The 16,428-nt window shown below is 43.0% G+C and overlaps 2 protein-coding genes across 3 annotated transcripts; both read left to right on the top strand.

Moving 5' to 3' along the window:
* The first annotated feature begins 94 nt into the window (after positions 1–94).
* LOC127332603 (ATP-dependent RNA helicase DEAH11, chloroplastic) lies at positions 95–11,558 on the top strand. 2 transcript variants are annotated; one of them, XM_051358924.2, is made up of 8 exons: positions 95–1,039; positions 1,317–4,473; positions 7,496–9,018; positions 9,257–9,383; positions 9,647–9,740; positions 10,884–11,029; positions 11,179–11,257; positions 11,309–11,558. In XM_051358924.2, exons 1-3 carry the CDS (start codon positions 227–229, stop codon positions 8,773–8,775), a joined length of 5,250 nt encoding a protein of 1,749 aa, XP_051214884.1. In that variant the 5' UTR covers positions 95–226; the 3' UTR covers positions 8,776–9,018; positions 9,257–9,383; positions 9,647–9,740; positions 10,884–11,029; positions 11,179–11,257; positions 11,309–11,558. The 2 variants fall into 2 exon arrangements, with proteins under 2 accessions (XP_051214884.1, XP_051214883.1); XM_051358923.2 differs by having other exon boundaries at positions 11,179–11,558.
* Positions 11,559–12,032: 474 nt separating this feature from the next.
* LOC127332605 (uncharacterized) lies at positions 12,033–13,822 on the top strand. The gene is made up of 3 exons (XM_051358925.2): positions 12,033–12,249; positions 12,338–13,333; positions 13,408–13,822. The coding sequence occupies exons 2-3, from the start codon at positions 12,362–12,364 to the stop codon at positions 13,510–13,512; spliced, it is 1,077 nt and encodes a 358-aa protein (XP_051214885.1). The 5' UTR covers positions 12,033–12,249; positions 12,338–12,361; the 3' UTR covers positions 13,513–13,822.
* Positions 13,823–16,428: the final 2,606 nt, after the last annotated feature.

Genomic DNA, 16,428 nt, shown 5'->3' on the forward strand with positions numbered 1-16,428 from the left:
TAGAATGTTTTGTTTAACACGATTAATGTGAAATTATTAGAATATTTATAACCTGTTGCAACGTACCGGCATTTAACTATTCCCATAAAGAAGGAAACCCCTCTTCCCCTAACCCTCGTCGCGCCGCCGCCTCCGCCACCGTTTCTCTCTCGACGCTCCTGCCGCCACCTTGCCTCTCTTCTCTGGACGCTCCACTTTCCCTCCGCCCAAAACCTCCTCCGCCGCCATGCGTCAATCTGACCACTGCCGCCCCTTCCGCCCTCCGGACTGGGGCTCCCCGCCTCCCCACTGCCGCCACCACCAGCAGACCCACCGCCAGCCGCAGCCGCCGCCACGGTTCGCCGTCATCCTCTTCCGCGCCAATGCCTCCACCCCGACCGCCACGGAGATCGACGCGCTCGTCGCCGGCCTCCATTCACCGCCCCCGGACAACCTCTCCGTCTCGTCCGCCGGCCGCGACGCCGCTCGCCTCCTCTTCCGCTCCCTCCCCGCCGCCGCGGCCGCCGCGCGCGAGCTCTGGTCGCTCCGCCTCGAGGGCCTCCACCTCCTCACCCCGCACCTCCCAAGCGCCGCCGTTGCCGCCCACGCATTCCCCCTCATCGCCTCCCTCTTCGCCTCCCACGCGTCCCGCCTCTTCGATTCCGACCTCGTTTCCCGCTCAGCCGCCCGCTCTGCCGAGCTCGCAGCGTCCATCCAGTCCGTGAAGCACCGCCTGCGCGTCCCCAGTAAGTTCCGCGACTTCGACCAGCTTGATCTCCAGAAGAAAACGCTGGAGGCCGAGAAGGACTTGGTTGATGCCAAAATTGCCGAGTACAAAGCAGCTATGAGTTCGATACGGCGTGCCATGTTACGTGGGACCGGTGACGATGATGAGGAGGTGGAGGAAGAGGGGGTGGATGTGTTTGGGATTGGGGAAGGCGAGGATGTCGACTTTGTGAGGTTGCACATGATGATGCTGCGCGAGTGCAGGCGGCTCAACGAGGGGCTACCAATATATGCATACCGCACAAAGATTCTCAATCACATTTTCAATAACCAGGTCAGAACCATGGAGAATGAGCCGTGTATGGACTTTTATTTTGTGCACGTTATCAGGTTGCAATTTTACATTTTGTTTCAACCTTGTTGTATATAAAAAGAACTTAGGTACTACATAGCTATGATTAATGTGAGTCATGTCCTGAGTTGTAGCTTCACAGGTATTCCAGATAAGATTTCCACTGTATTTTGTTTGCCTTTCCTTTTAATATTCGTATAAATCATGACAAACCGGTGCAAAAACAATCATCTGAGTCATCTGACCGTTGTTTCTACAGGTTATGATCTTGATCGGGGAAACTGGTTCTGGGAAAAGCACACAGCTGGTTCAGTTTCTTGCTGACTCAGGTCTTGCTGCTAATGGTTCCATTGTCTGCACTCAACCTCGAAAAATTGCTGCTACATCGTTGGCACGTAGAGTGGATGAAGAAAGCAACGGCTGCTACACTGACAATTTCGTGTTGTCATACTCAACCTTTTCTAGTTCTCAAGGCTTCAATTCAAAGATCATATTTTGCACAGATAGCTGTCTATTACATCACTGCATGAATGATGCGGGCCTGGATGGCATTTCATATATCATCGTTGATGAAGCTCATGAAAGAAGCTTGAACACCGATCTTCTCTTAGCTTTGATCAGGAAGAAGCTGCTTGATAGGTTGGATTTGCGTCTTGTTATAATGTCTGCCACTGCTGATGCTGATAGACTTTCTGACTACTTTTACGGCTGTCAAACATTTCATGTTAAAGGGCGGAATTTTCCTGTTGAAATTAAATATGTCCCAGATATATCATCATTGGAGGCTTCCTTCAATACTGTGCCAAATTCTTTCCGTCATGCTTCTGCAACTGCTTCTTATCTTAATGATGTTGTAAGAGTGGTAAGCATCATTCACAAGAATGAAGAAGAGGGCGCTATCCTTGCTTTCTTGACATCTCAACTGGAAGTTGAATGGGCCTGTGAAAATTTCAGTGATTCAAGTGCTGTGGTTCTTCCCATGCATGGAAAGCTCTCCCAAGTAGAACAGAGCCGGGTTTTCCAAAGCTATCCTGGAAAGAGAAAAGTTATCTTCTGCACGAATATGGCTGAAACATCACTGACCATAAAAGAAGTAAAGTATGTTGTTGATTCCGGACTGGCCAAGGAGAGCAGATTTGTGCCCAGCAGTGGTCTCAATGTATTGAAAGTTAATTGGATTTCCCAAAGTTCGGCTAATCAACGTGCTGGCCGGGCAGGCCGAACAGGAGCAGGAAAGTGTTACAGGCTTTACTCTGAATCCGACTTCAGTATGATGGAAGTGCATCAAGAACCTGAGATCAGGAAAGTTCATCTTGGCACTGCTGTTCTAAGGATACTTGCTTTGGGTATTAAAGATGCACAAAATTTTGAGTTTGTTGATGCCCCAAATCCAGAAGCAATCAATATGGCTGTGAAGAATCTTGAACAGTTGGGTGCTGTCAAATGTAGACTCAATTGCTATGAGCTGACTGATACTGGACGCCACCTGGTTAAATTGGGAATTGAGCCAAGGCTTGGGAAAATTATGCTTGATTGCTTCAGTTTTGGTTTGAGGAAGGAAGGTGTAGTTCTAGCTGCTGTTATGGCAAATTCTAGCAGCATATTTTGTAGAGTGGGCACTGATGAGGAGAAACATAAAGCTGACCTTCAGAAGGTCCGTCTATGTCACCGAGATGGAGATCTTTTCACTCTACTTGCTGTTTATAAGAAATGGGAAGATGGGCATGACAACAGGAATATGTGGTGCTGGCAGAACAGCATCAACGCCAAGACCATGAGGAGATGCCAGGATACTATATCAGAACTCGAAAACTGTCTAAAGCATGAGCTGAACATTATTGTTCCAAGCTATTGGTGTTGGAATCCTGAGGCTCCCACTGTACATGATAAGTTGCTAAAGAGAATTATCCTATCATCTCTGACAGGTAATCTTGCTATGTTTTTAGGACATGAAAGGTTTGGTTACCAGGTGATTTCGACAGATCAGGTTGTGAACCTTCATCCGTCATCATCATTGCTCAATTATGGCATCAAGCCAGAGTGGGTGGTGTTTACAGAAATCTTGTCAGTCCCGAATCAGTATCTGGTATGTGTAACTGCTGTTGATCATGATGCCTTGTATACAGTTCACCCAATGTCTTCCATTCAGCAACTGGAGGAACGCAAATTGCAGATAAAGGTGATTAGTGGGCTTGGTAATAACTTACTGCGAAGGTTTTCTGGTAAATATAGCCAAAATCTGCAAACGATCATCTCACGTCTCAAGGAAGATTGCAAGGATGACCGAATAACTGTTGAGATTAACTTTAACAATAATGAAGTTGTGCTATTTGCTACTAAACAGAACATGGAAAAGGTCTTTTGCGTTGTCAACAGTGCTTTGGAATGTGAAGGTAAGATGTTGAGGAATGAGTGCCTTGAGAGAAGTTTATTTCCTGGGAGGTCTGGCAGTTCTCCTGTTGCACTATTTGGCTCAGGTGCTGAAATCAAGCATTTGGAACTTGAGAAGAGATATCTAACAGTAGAGTTTTTGCATCAAAATGCTCATGACATCAATGACAAGGATCTTATTTGCTTGGTGGAAAGTACCGTCTCTGGTGTTGTTAATTTTCATAAATTCACTGGAAACTTTCGGATGGCCTCAGATGGAACTAAATGGGGGAAGTTTACATTCCTCAAACCTGAAAATGCTGAAGATGCTGTTTCAAAACTGAATGGGGTAGAATTTCATGGTTCCTCATTAAAAGTACTTCCTGTATGTTCTTTTGATAATCGAGGATTGCCATTCCCTGCGGTAAGAGCTAAATTATGTTGGCCACGTAAACGTAGCAGTGGACGTGCACTTGTAACATGTGCCAGGGGAGAAGCTGAATTTGTTGTAAGTGACTGCTTTGCCCTAGGAATTGGTGGAAGGTATGTCAATTGCAGGCTTTGTACTAAGGATGAGAACTGTGTCTTTGTTGAAGGAGTTCCAATGCATGTTACAGAGCCAGAACTGTATGATGCTTTTTGTAGTGCAACAACAAGGAGAATCCTTAATATCCGTTTGCTCAGGGTTAAGGGAAATGCCATAGATAGCCCCTCTGTTTCTACATGTGAAGAAGAACTGGTTAAAGAAATTTCTCCATTCATGCCAAATAAAAATTGTCCTGGACAAAACTTCCGTGTTGAGGTGTTTCCTCCAGAGGAAAACGATTCAATGATAAGAGCAGCTATAACTTTTGATGGAAGTCTTTATCAAGAGGCTGCAAGAGCACTGGACCATCTCGAAGGAAGCTTTCTTCCTTGTTGTCAACCTTGGCAGATAATACAGTGCAAGCATGTGTTTCATAGCACTCTGTCCTGTCCGTTACGTGTTTACAACGTTATCAGCCAGGAAGTCACTATTCTGCTTGAAAGCTTCCAAAGCCAAAAAGGTATGCGTACATTCCTCATTGTCTATCTGTTTCAATCTTTTTCACAGTTCTTGAATGATATGATATTTCTCATTTTGGTTATTTCTTTATTCTCTCTGCTTTTTCATAAGCTAGCCAGACTTCTTGAGCCATCTTTTGCTGAAATTCATCAAGGTCACTTACCTCCTTGGGAATTTGCTGTTCTTTTCTCTAAAGCCTTCTTTAATGCTTCTGCTACTATTGAAAGTCCAATCTCATTATCTTCTTACTTTTAGTATAATTATGCTGGTGCCGTTACTCTGTTGCTCTCAGCTATGTTTTGGCACATCTACACATTACCGTCCGGTTAGCTCTGTTTGATTAGTTTGGGCAAGATTTCACCTAGAATGCCCTTGTACTGCTTAGTTTATTTGTTGCTTCTTTTTTAGCATTTAGAGACAGTGGCTTGCAAGCTGATGTATTTATGTTTATTTTGGGCTCCACATGTCCTTATTTAGGCATGCTGATGTATTCAGGGTGGGTCAAGTAGAAGAAGACTTATGTAGAAAATATGGTTTAATAGAAGCACTTTATGTCTCGTGTCATTTTCTGTCTCTACTCTTTGTCCGTTCGCAGAAAGGGCTGAAAAAAGAACATTGAGCATTATAACACTAAAAAGCCCATCAACTTAAGCTTCTGTTTCAAGATTTTGACTACTCCTTTTCCGCACATCCATCACAAAAGCATCAGGTTTCAAGCAAGCATCATAAGCATTGGATAACATTGCAAAAGACCTGTTTTCAGGTATCAGTCAGAACTAGCTGCCTAACATCAGGTTCTACTTATCAGTACAAGTCTTCTTACCATCACACGATCTATCATCATTACAAAAGCATCGAGTTTAAGGTAGCTTCACAAGTTAAGTTATGAAAAGGTAGCTTCTCAATTCCTTGTGCCATAGCAGTTTTGACATCATTATGAGCCATCAGGTCACAAACACGTTAGATAAACCATCAAATTGCAACTCTCTTCATGCTCCTTGCAATGCATGCCGGGCTGTAAGGTATCGCTGCAGCAGTGATATTTATGATTGGTGAGCCTGCCACTGAAGCTTCATGATCATCACATTCCTTCACTTGGTGGGATCCTACTGTTGCAGCTTCCTCCCCATTCTACTGACACTTTTCTTTTGGCCCTTATTTTTATTTGGTCATCCCTTTCTGGAGCTACAATTGTTCAAATGTTGCATGCACATTAGTGTTGAATTAAACATGGACTGAACAAAGTTAAATGTTTACCTTGCAGAGCTTGCTCCAGTACCTTCTGTTTGTACTGTTCTTTGGAATGTCTCATTATGTGACCAATTATCCACAGTACCTGCACTTATTCTTCCATGCTCCTTGTCCGTATCTTTCATGTCAAGCCCTAATCATGTTCCTTCTTGGCCTCCCAGGAGGGCTCTTAAGAACTTTTTTCTTGATAGAATTCTCTTAATACTGAATGTTGATTTTATAACTTAGAATCAATTGACACCCACTGCATCTTCCATGCCATAGATGGAACGTCCTCTGCATAAGCTGGTTTAAACCTCTGCGCTGTGTAACATTCAGTGTATAACCTTCAAGCTCAGCTCCTCTAATTGAAGTTATGAACATAGCATGTTCTCATTGCGAATAAACTTGCCACTGTTTGCAGCCGTCTGTTCTTTTCAATAAGTCAACTGTGTGCCTTCACTCTATGCCATCTTTGTCCGTGGCATACACTTCAGCTTCATGGTCTGAACCCCTCTTGTGTCGTAGCATCAAATCCGTGGATCTAGCATTGAGTGCACTTATAACACTTGGTAATAATTTCAGACCTTCGAATTTCATGGCTATTCATTGTCTCAGGTTAAATTTTTTCCGTGATCTGTTGCCTGATCTTATCAAGCAAGTCAACCACTGAAAGAAACTTCAATTTCTTGATCTTGATGTTACGTGGCAAGATTAATGTTAACATAGTCCACCTTGCATATCTCATTGAATTCGCTTCTGCTCCATATGTAGGTGTGAAATGTGCCGAGGTACTTTGTGACATCAGGATTTGCACACATTTTTGCCGTATAATTAGCATGCTTCCTGGATATAAAGCATGAGAAGATGATCACAAGTTCTCAACAAACAAAGAACCTTTGAATTTCTTCACTAAGTTAGCCGCCTCAGTGTCAATGACAAGTCCAATAGGGTATCCCAATCAACTTATGCAACTTCTCCATGAACCACAGCCAACTTTCTGTTGATTCATTCTCCAGAACACCATAGAGCCAGTTGTGACTATCTATTACACAAGCAGCAGCTAAGCTGGCCTCTGAATCTTCCGGTCAAAGTGTGGTATCTATTCCCATGTAAGGCTAGCAAGAAACTGGTTCAGAGGTCAGCTAGCAAGAATCTGACATTAAGTGCAATTCAGCTAGCAATTGATTTATTGTAATAAACCCCTCCAGCTTGCCTTCAGAGACGCAAAAGCTTTTCTAAAACACTCTTGACCATTTGACTGTCAATATGAGCAACGCTCCCAGGTGTTACAATCTTCGGTTCTGCCTTGATGGAAATTTTCTTATTGTCTAGTTACCTTATACCAGGAATGCTTTTCTTAAGTAGCGATAGTTGTAATCCTATAAATGCCCTCTCTCTACTATGTCTCCAATGCACCAAAATATGGCCTAACTAAAGAGTGCAAACATGCCATAGTAGTGATGTGTTATTTACCACTGCCTTGTTCTAAGGGCTAAAACTGTGAGTAGTTTTGCCTGGTGGTTGTAAGCTTTGCTGGGAGATATACTAATATATGTTTAAGATCAGCTATAAGACTGCAACTAACGTAGGCATCCAAGAATATGTAGCATTAGTGAACAGGGATATCCTGTTCCTTGCCTTCATTATCCTGAATCCTCGTGAGTGTTATGCTGCTAATCTTACGTAGCTCCTTTTCTATCTTTGTATTGTTTGTTTAGTTGTTTTAGAGTAAAAATATTTATATCTGCTGGTGGGTTTAAAGTTGTAATAGCTTTTCTACTTCCATGCAGGTGTGTCTTACAATTTTGAAAAGACTGAGAACGGTATTTTCCGATTAAAGCTCACTGCAAATGCTACAAAAATAATAGCAGATTTGAGAAGGCCTCTTGAGATGTTGATGAAAGGCAAAACCATAAACCATCCTGATCTGACATTAAGTGCAATTCAGCTGCTCTTGTCCCGTGATGGTGTAGCACATTTGAAATCAATTGAACAAGAAACTGGTACTTACATTATGTATGACAGGCAAAGTCTAAATATTAAAGTCTTTGGAAACCAAGATCAGATGGCTGCAGTGGAGGCGAAATTGGTTCATGCACTTCAACAACTCCTTGAGAAGAAGCCTCTTGAAATTAGTCTTCGTGGCCATAGCCTCCCTCCAGATTTGATGAAGAAAACGGTAGAAAACTTTGGAGTTGATCTGGAAGGATTTAAGAAAGAGATGCCCACGATAAAGGTTGAGTTACACAAACACCGTCACCTACTTAAAGTTTGGGGCAGTAAGGAGGATAAGCGAAAGGTTGAAAGGATGATCTCAGAGTTAACCTCTGTTAAACACAGTACCCTGGTTCAACTTCCACCAGAGAATGTTGCAGGCAATAAAGAAGATAAGCAAAGGATAGATTATGGTGAGCCGTCAGAGGATGCATGCCCTATTTGCTTGTGTGAGATAGAAGATCCTTTTAGGCTTGAGTCATGTGGGCACATGTTTTGTCTGGCTTGTTTGATGGATCAGTGTGAATCTGCCTCAAAATCACATGATGGGTTCCCTATTTGTTGCATGAAAACTGGGTGCAAGAAGCCCTTCCTTGTTGTTGATCTGAAGCACCTCGTGTCAAATGAGAAGCTGGAGGACCTATTCAGAGCTTCCTTGAGGGCATTTGTTGCATCTAAAGCAGGAATGTACCGCTTCTGCCCGACACCCGATTGCCAATCCATCTACCAAGTGGCAGCTCCAGATGCAGAAACCAAACTTTTTTCCTGTGGGGCTTGCTATGTGGAGATATGCTCCAAGTGTCATCTCGAGTATCATCCTTTTATATCATGTGAGGCTTACAAAGAATACAAGGAAGACCCAGACTCGACACTGCTTGAATGGCGCAAAGGGAAGGGGAATGTTAAGAGCTGCCCTTCCTGTGGATACACAATTGAGAAAGCTGAGGGCTGCAACCATGTTGAGTGCAGGTGCGGCAGCCACATTTGCTGGGTATGCTTGGAAAACTTCAAGAGCAGCGAAGAATGCTATGGCCATCTCAGATCTGCACACCAATCTTTTGTGGACATTGTGTAGTCGAACCTGCATGTAGTTTCAGAAGGCAGGCCATGACCACCTAATGTATTACTGTTTCATATTACCTTTTGGCTTCTTGTTTGCTGCGCCATTTCATTTTGTCGACGAGGCTTTTGAGAGGGAGGCGTGGATGCAATAGAGAAACTAGTAGAGGGTTTGTCTCCCAATTGCAGATGAAACTTGGCGTGCCGTCCTTACACCCAGCAAGTTATTTGCCTCTTACCCTCTGTAGATTGATCTCTGGTATTTTGTTGTCTTTTTTAAAATTCTGTTTTCATTACTATTACTCCCTCCGTCGCATGAAGGTTGTCTAAGATTTGTCAAAATTTGGATGTATCTAGACACTAAATAGCATATAGATAGATACATCTAAATTTTGATAAATCCCAGAAAACCTTTGTGGGACGGAGGGAGTAGTTTTGTTGTGAGCTCACCATGTTTTCTGTTATGGAATAAGTTAGTTCAATTTTATTTCTCACAGGTTTATTCTCAAGTCCCACATGGCATGCTTAGAGTTACTGTTTGGAAAGTGGGTATGATAAAGTTAATATGGCAAGCTTGTTGAATCTTCAAGAAATGAATATCATTCGAGTATGGTATATGGATATGTAAGTTCCCTAAACTATTAATTCATGCAAACATTTTTCATTTTTTACCAATGCTTTTGTGTGTGTTTTCATTTGTAAATGCTAGTAGTATCTGTAACTGCTTATTTTATCTTATTTCAAAATAAAGCACAAAAGGACATAGCTGCTGTTTGGTAGATACTTATTCATTTTCTGCTAGTATACTTTTTATGTTATTTTTTCTTTTATGCTTCATTATGTTGTCCCCCATGTCTCATTGTATAATATTTTTTACTTGTTTATAGGAGATATGCTGTGCATCAACAAATGTATTGCGTTGGGATCATTTTAAGGTCGGCTCAATTTAGCTGTTGGGATGGGACTGCCCTTGGTGATAAGGTAAGGGCATACTGTACTCCATAAAAAGTCTCCAATGTATTGCGTTTTCTTAAATCATGCATCTATGTTTTTATGATTTCGTCTCCATTTTCTACAATTTAAAGTCCAGCTATCTATTACTCCAATTTTTTTCAAAACACTCACTGTGCAGTCTCCCGTGATGACCTTTAGACATTCAAATGCTGTTTCTCAAAGTGAGAAAACCAGTCAGTTATATGATTGCTATAACAGTGTTACCACAACATTTCTCTCTGGCAGTGCCTGTCATAGGATCAAAATAGAAAGACTTTCGGCTGATTTCAGTGTTAAGTTAGAATATTTTACAGCCTGCACAAAAAACCAAACCCTTTAAATGAGAAAATCTTTCCTAATAATCCTTCATCTGACGTTGGGTTGCTAAGGCTACACAATTGATATCTATGTTTCTGTATGCATTTCTCATCCCCTTCAAATGATCCACTGAGATTTCTATGGACATGCTAAATATTTGGATTCAGAAACAAACATAGCATCAGTGTACTTCTCTGTTCGAAGGTCGGTGGGGGACTTTTGAATGAGCGGATGAAACTTGTTGCAGAATTCTAGGAAGCTAACTTTGATGTGAGTTCTACTAAAGCCTTGCAGACAAGGGTTAGTGAGGATTGTAATTTTTGTGAGGCAGTGCTGATAGATTTACTAGTATTAGGCCCAGTTTGGTCCTCAGGAAGACCAAAGTCTCAAGGACAATCTGAGTATGCCAGTGATCATGACATCAAATGTCTTGTATTTACCGCTGAAGCAGGTCTTCAGAAGCAGATCTTGTGAAGGACGTTCAATCTCGAAAAAAAATGTTAATGTTGTATGACCTGATTGGTTTATTATAAGTACTTGTTATAAAAAGTGGTATCTTATCTTCCTCACAAAATAAAAGAAGTCTGCAACAGAAATACCTTAATCATGTGACCATGAGCTTTCATCTTGAGAAAAATCTCAGATCTTTTATAGGTGCACTGCCTGTTTCCTGGATATACTTTTTGGCTAGGAACATGAATAGCAAGGAAACCGCAAATTGTTCTACATATTTCAAGTCTCCCTCCATATCACAAATGCATGCACTCAATAAAAATTGCTAATATTTGTATGCTTTTATTACGTTTGGTTCAGGCTGGACATCTTGATGCAAAGAAAGGAGAAACATTAAAAGAGAAGACATTGTGAAGTTCTGTTCAGTCGCCATGTCATTGCAAGAAAAGAAAATCCTACAATCTGGAGCTGATTAGCAATCTGCTCCTTAGTGCCATTTACTTCAGGTTTGTTCTCCCAAAGGATGGAATGATATCCGCCTTTTATTATCTACCTTCCCTATCACCGGATCAGTTTCTATTGTTTTTCGAATTCCATCTATTTCTGGAACTGAACCATTTTGTGGCTACTGGCGTTCTTCTCTTTAAACTTACAGGTGAAAGCAGTTTTGCCCTGCCCAAACATTCCATGTACTCCAAGTTCGTTCATGATTGCTACAGAACAGTAATCATGAGGTGATTGATGGCTTTCTGCAATCTTGGTTGTCCCTCCATGGACCAAGCGAGGTGATTGGTTGCTTGGCGTAATTCCTGATATTCCTCACATGGAGCAGCATTGTGCAATCTTGGCTGCCATTTGTGGACCCACGATTAGGTAGACCTGGAGAGTTGCTGCTGTAACGTGATCATGAATGTGTAATAGTGTAATGCCCTCTTTGCTAGCCGAAAAAGGGTATGCAGTTCAGATTGTTTTACTTCATGTGCATACATGCCACTTGCTTTATATGTTCATATGATGCACTCAGTATTGCAACTATGTTGTATTGTTGTGCTGAGAGAACTGGATGTTAATTTTCTTGAACTACTGACGGGGATGCAGCCAATTTCTCATGGAAAAGAATTTAGTCAGTGGTAACCATCCAGGTTCAAATTGATGATGGAATTGTACTGCGGTGTAGTGATTCTACGATCAAAGTCTATGCTAGCAAGCAGAAATTTAACTGTGATCCTAATATATGTACAGGTTGTGGCAGCCTGGGATGATACTGTCGGCATGGATGGTGTCGTGCCCGGCAGAATGCGTGGAGTGGTTTGGTGCACTAGCACTACGGAGCGGGTGATGGCTCCGACCGGAGGGTGGAGACGCTGTGTTGTGCCCAGCATCAACACGCCCATAACGGAGAATCATCCGTCTTTTCTGTATACGAGTTATTAGTCCTCCCCTGCTCAGGGAATGCCATTGTGAAGGCCAGATACTTGACTAGACCAGCTTTTGTCCGAGTAGAAAACCGTTCTCCTTCCTGCCAACAGACGAAAAAAAAAAGGAAAATAATCGATTTCTTCCCTGAAATTCCTCCTGCTACTTTTCGTGCTTCCCTTCTCTCGTCCACTACTGTGGGTTGACTTCGTTTCCCCCATAAGCCGTATCGACGACGTCTCGAATCCGATCGGAATTTCGCTTCAACCTGATCTAGGCCGACTTTCTGCACTGCAGCTACATCCCTCAGGTAAAGAGGGATTCTTTCTGCGATCCCAAATCCATCCGTCGTAGGTTGCAGCTCTCATATGACATCCGCATGCAATTGAATTTTGCAGCAAGAAACTGAAAGATCAGAATTCATGGAATTGGAGGCCCCGGTTGTCGAAGCAGATCCAGCAAGAAGCAGAGGAGGCGATGAGGGCATGCTTCAGACACCCCTCTTGCCCTGCCCCAACTGCGACGTCCAGGTGGTGCACAAGCTGGCGCAGCTCCTGCTGCCCGGCCTCGCCGCCGCGTGCGTCGACAGCACCTTGAGGAACCCCTCCTCCTCGCTCGCCGTCCAGCTGCGCGCGGAGCTGGTCCGCTACATCACGGCCAGGAGCACCAGCCCGCCCGAGCTCCCGACCGAGGCGGGCGACGATCCTCTGCCCGATCACGACGACCCGGCCGAGGCGCTGGCCACGTTCCTGGACGACTTCGCGAGCAGCAAGAGGAGCATCGTCGTCTCCATCTCCGGCTGGCTGCCGTACCTGGGCGGCGACGACGGCCGCGACGACAGGATCGACGACCTCGTCCAGGAGATGGAGGCCACCCGCTTCTGGCCGATCGACCGGCGCCAGGCCGTCGCCCGGGACCTGCTCCGCAGCCTAGACGCCGTGTCCACCGGTGGCGCCGGAAGCAAGTTCCGGTGCCGCGACGAGCTGGAGACGGAGGAGAAGCTGGCCGACCACGTCGCCAACCGGTGCCTCTTCAGGCCCGTGCGGTGCCGGAACCTGGTCCAGGGATGCACGGCCGAGGTCTCCGCCTGCCGCGCCGAGGAGCACGACGCGGCGTGCGCATTCAAGATCATCCCCTGCGAGCAGGGCTGCGGCGCCACCGTCGCCAGGCGCCAGATGGACAGGCACTGCGTCACCGCCTGCCCCATGAAGCTCGCCAACTGCCCCTTCTACCTGCTCGGCTGCGAGTCCGCCTTCCCCGCCTGTAACCTCGGCTCACACTGCCAACAGTTTGTCAGAACCCACCTCCGGCTACTCCTTGATCGCAACCAGATAACCAACATGGCTGATCGTCAGGAGCTGGACCTGGAGGAGCGTCTTGCAATGCTGGAAAAGGTGTGTTCATCCATCCCATCTCTTCTGATTCTCTGACTTGACTGGCAAACTGATCTCTGTCTATGATGCATCAGTGTGACTCTGATGGCACGTTGCTCAAAGCTTTGGATGTGAGGGCTCTTACTAGTGCTCTAGCGGAGCTGGAGAAGAAGATGAGCGCTCAAGACGGGGGATCATGACAGCAAAGAAGCAGTTCGCTGACAAGATACCACAACTCTGCTCTTGCTGTGTGGATCGGCCATCTCTTTCAAGATTTTTTGTAAGCTTTTGGCAAGGGTCACACATGGTGTTCTTGCTCCATTTTTTTGTGATGGCTGATTACAGTATTTTCTGTATGTATGCTTTACGATTGAGCTCAAAAACTTGAGATGGTTGCAATATGCAAATCTCAAAGAGGATTTTGCAAACATGAAGTTTTAAAACTGGCGCGAAAATTTTGGCCTGATTGGTAAAACTGCAAATACAACATGACCAATCGAACTGCAACAACTAGGCTATTATTATTCTCATTGTTGCAAACTGGTTTATGTACATCACGCGACAAATAAACACGTACACGATTAGGCAGGCAAAGGTGCAGCAGGGTTTGCCGTCGCCAGTGTGTCTGAAGTAGTCAAGTAGAGGAATTTGCGCAATTCTCCATGAACGAGTCCATGGTATCAAGGCACCTAGTATCACAATGTAGAGAAATCAATCCTCCCTAAACAAGATCTCACTTGTAAAGAGGCTATTTTTGTGAAATGCAATACACTAATAGTATGATAGGGGTGAAGTACAATAATCAACAATCTAGCGAGTCAATATATGACCGGATTGTCAATGTATGAATTGGTGGATTGTCTATGTATGAGTCGGTACAATCATGCAGTGTAGCCGTGTAGGCATGCCTCCCCAGAGTTTGCGTGTCATCATATTCTCACATGACATGGCAAAAAGTGTATTTGGCACATTAGTACCAGTGCTCCTGATTTTTTTTTAAAAATATTTTATGGATTTTGAAAAAATTGAAATTAAATACCTACATTCATTTAAACATTCTGAAGGTACGGTAGAAATTTTGGAGAAAAATATATTATATTTTGAGCTATAAAAAAGAAAAATGCCTGACAAATATCTACCACTATACGTAGCCATAAACTTGTTTTTTTCCCTGCAGCTCAAAACACAATGCAATTTCTGCCGAAACTTCGCACGAATATTCAGAACATGTGTATGTATTCGTGGAATTAATGTGATGATTTTTTTTAAAACACAGATATATAGTTTTTAAATATTTTGAAAATTGGAAGCATTGGTGCTCATGTGCACCAAATCTGCTTCCCATGGTTCCTTTTCAGTACACAAACGTGAACAATACTGAAAGGGAAAAAATACCAGCAGCTGAAAACTACTGAGATGAACTAACTGCTTGTTAAGAACATAGAGTAAACTTGCACGTTTAAATTTACCATGTAAGCCAATCCAGGATTGCACAAAATAAATATGTTTATTAGTAACTTCTTAAAAGTTAGAACAAAGACCACAAAATAAAGTACACCAACCGAACTTACTCCTTGAAGGTTGTTTAAAACAAAAGGTTTTTATCTTGGGTTTAATCGATACGAGAGGACCGGCTGTACCACTTCAATACATTGTCAGATGTGCACTTGGAAAGGCCATCACAACAAAAAAAAAAATCTTTTATTTACTTCCACTCCTTTCTCAGCAACTGAGAAGGAGATATCATGATCAACGCCCAACTACTAAACGGTGCATCTTGCGATCTTGCCACTTCAAGACACAACTATTTTTTTAGATATCTAGGTTGGCAGCACCAGAGGTTACACACATACTCAGATGCATAAATAAATTTCAAGAACGAAATGTAAAATTCAAATCGTAAAATTTGATAGCCAATGAGTACATCAGAGCACAATCATGTTCTTTAGTAGCATGGGTAAAACAGGTGACACACTTGATTTGAGGAAACTCTACATAGTGTCACATCGCAATATAAGAATATTTCAAATAGTTAAAAAAGGGCCAATTGGGACACGTCAACACTTTTTAATACAACACACAATGTCAACTCCAGAGTAAAAACAAGCGTAAATTGCATAGTGAAAACATGTCAGTGGCTTTAAAAGTAGGGTAAACAATTATAATACTCCCTCCATCCCAAAATATAAGGCGTCTAAGGATTGGTTAAAAGTCAATGTTTTTAAAGTTTGACCAAGTTTATACACAAAAATATAAATATTTACAATACTAAATCATTATCAGTAGATTCACCCTAAAGTATATTTTCTTAATATGTCAATTTGATATTGTAGATGTAAATATTTTTTCCTAAATATTTGATCAAAGTTTGTAAGGTTTGACTTTTGACCAATTCTTAGACGCCTTACATTTTGGAACGGAGGGAGTACAATACCTTCTCTGGCAAGTCAAAAGATAAACTAGAGCAAGAAAATGATTTATAATATTCAGGTTTGTGACCAGTAAACCCTCCCCCAGCATATGAATTGAGATTAGCGTGTCCACCGTACGTTTCTGCAAATATAGTCACAGACAAAATATATGTTTTATGTAATGCGGCCACTTCTTCATAAGGTGGACAACACAGAAGATAGTAATGCAGCTTCTGACATGCTTATAAAATCTTTCCTGCACAGTTTATGGTTAAGACTAGCGCCACCGTCCCCAACGACACTTAATTTCAAATTGTTTATGGTCTAATGTTTATGGCAAGCAACATGGACACTCGGCAAGGGCAGAACGCTAGGGACATAAACCTTCCACTCCTATCCACTATTGAAAATATTGTAACCATAGAATTGTATATTTTATTGCTTAGACCCTCATGGGGTATATATAGAGGTACAAGGGGGCGAGAGACTTGGAGTACAAGAAGATCATTGACCTAATTCTATCTCCTAATCTAAGCCGTACATTTATTCTTAACATCCTCCCTCAGTCGTAGCGGGACAGAAGCGAACGATTGCGACTGAACTTGAAGTCTCACGCTCCCGTCGCTTCTCCTCCTTGTCATCATCGGCGTCCTCTTCTGGTTCCTTCTCTTCCCTCCCGCAGTCACAGCGGGAGTGTTGGGCGCA

This window comes from Lolium perenne, chromosome 2 (genome assembly GCF_019359855.2).
Source record: "Lolium perenne isolate Kyuss_39 chromosome 2, Kyuss_2.0, whole genome shotgun sequence".
Lineage (NCBI taxonomy): Eukaryota > Viridiplantae > Streptophyta > Magnoliopsida > Poales > Poaceae > Lolium > Lolium perenne.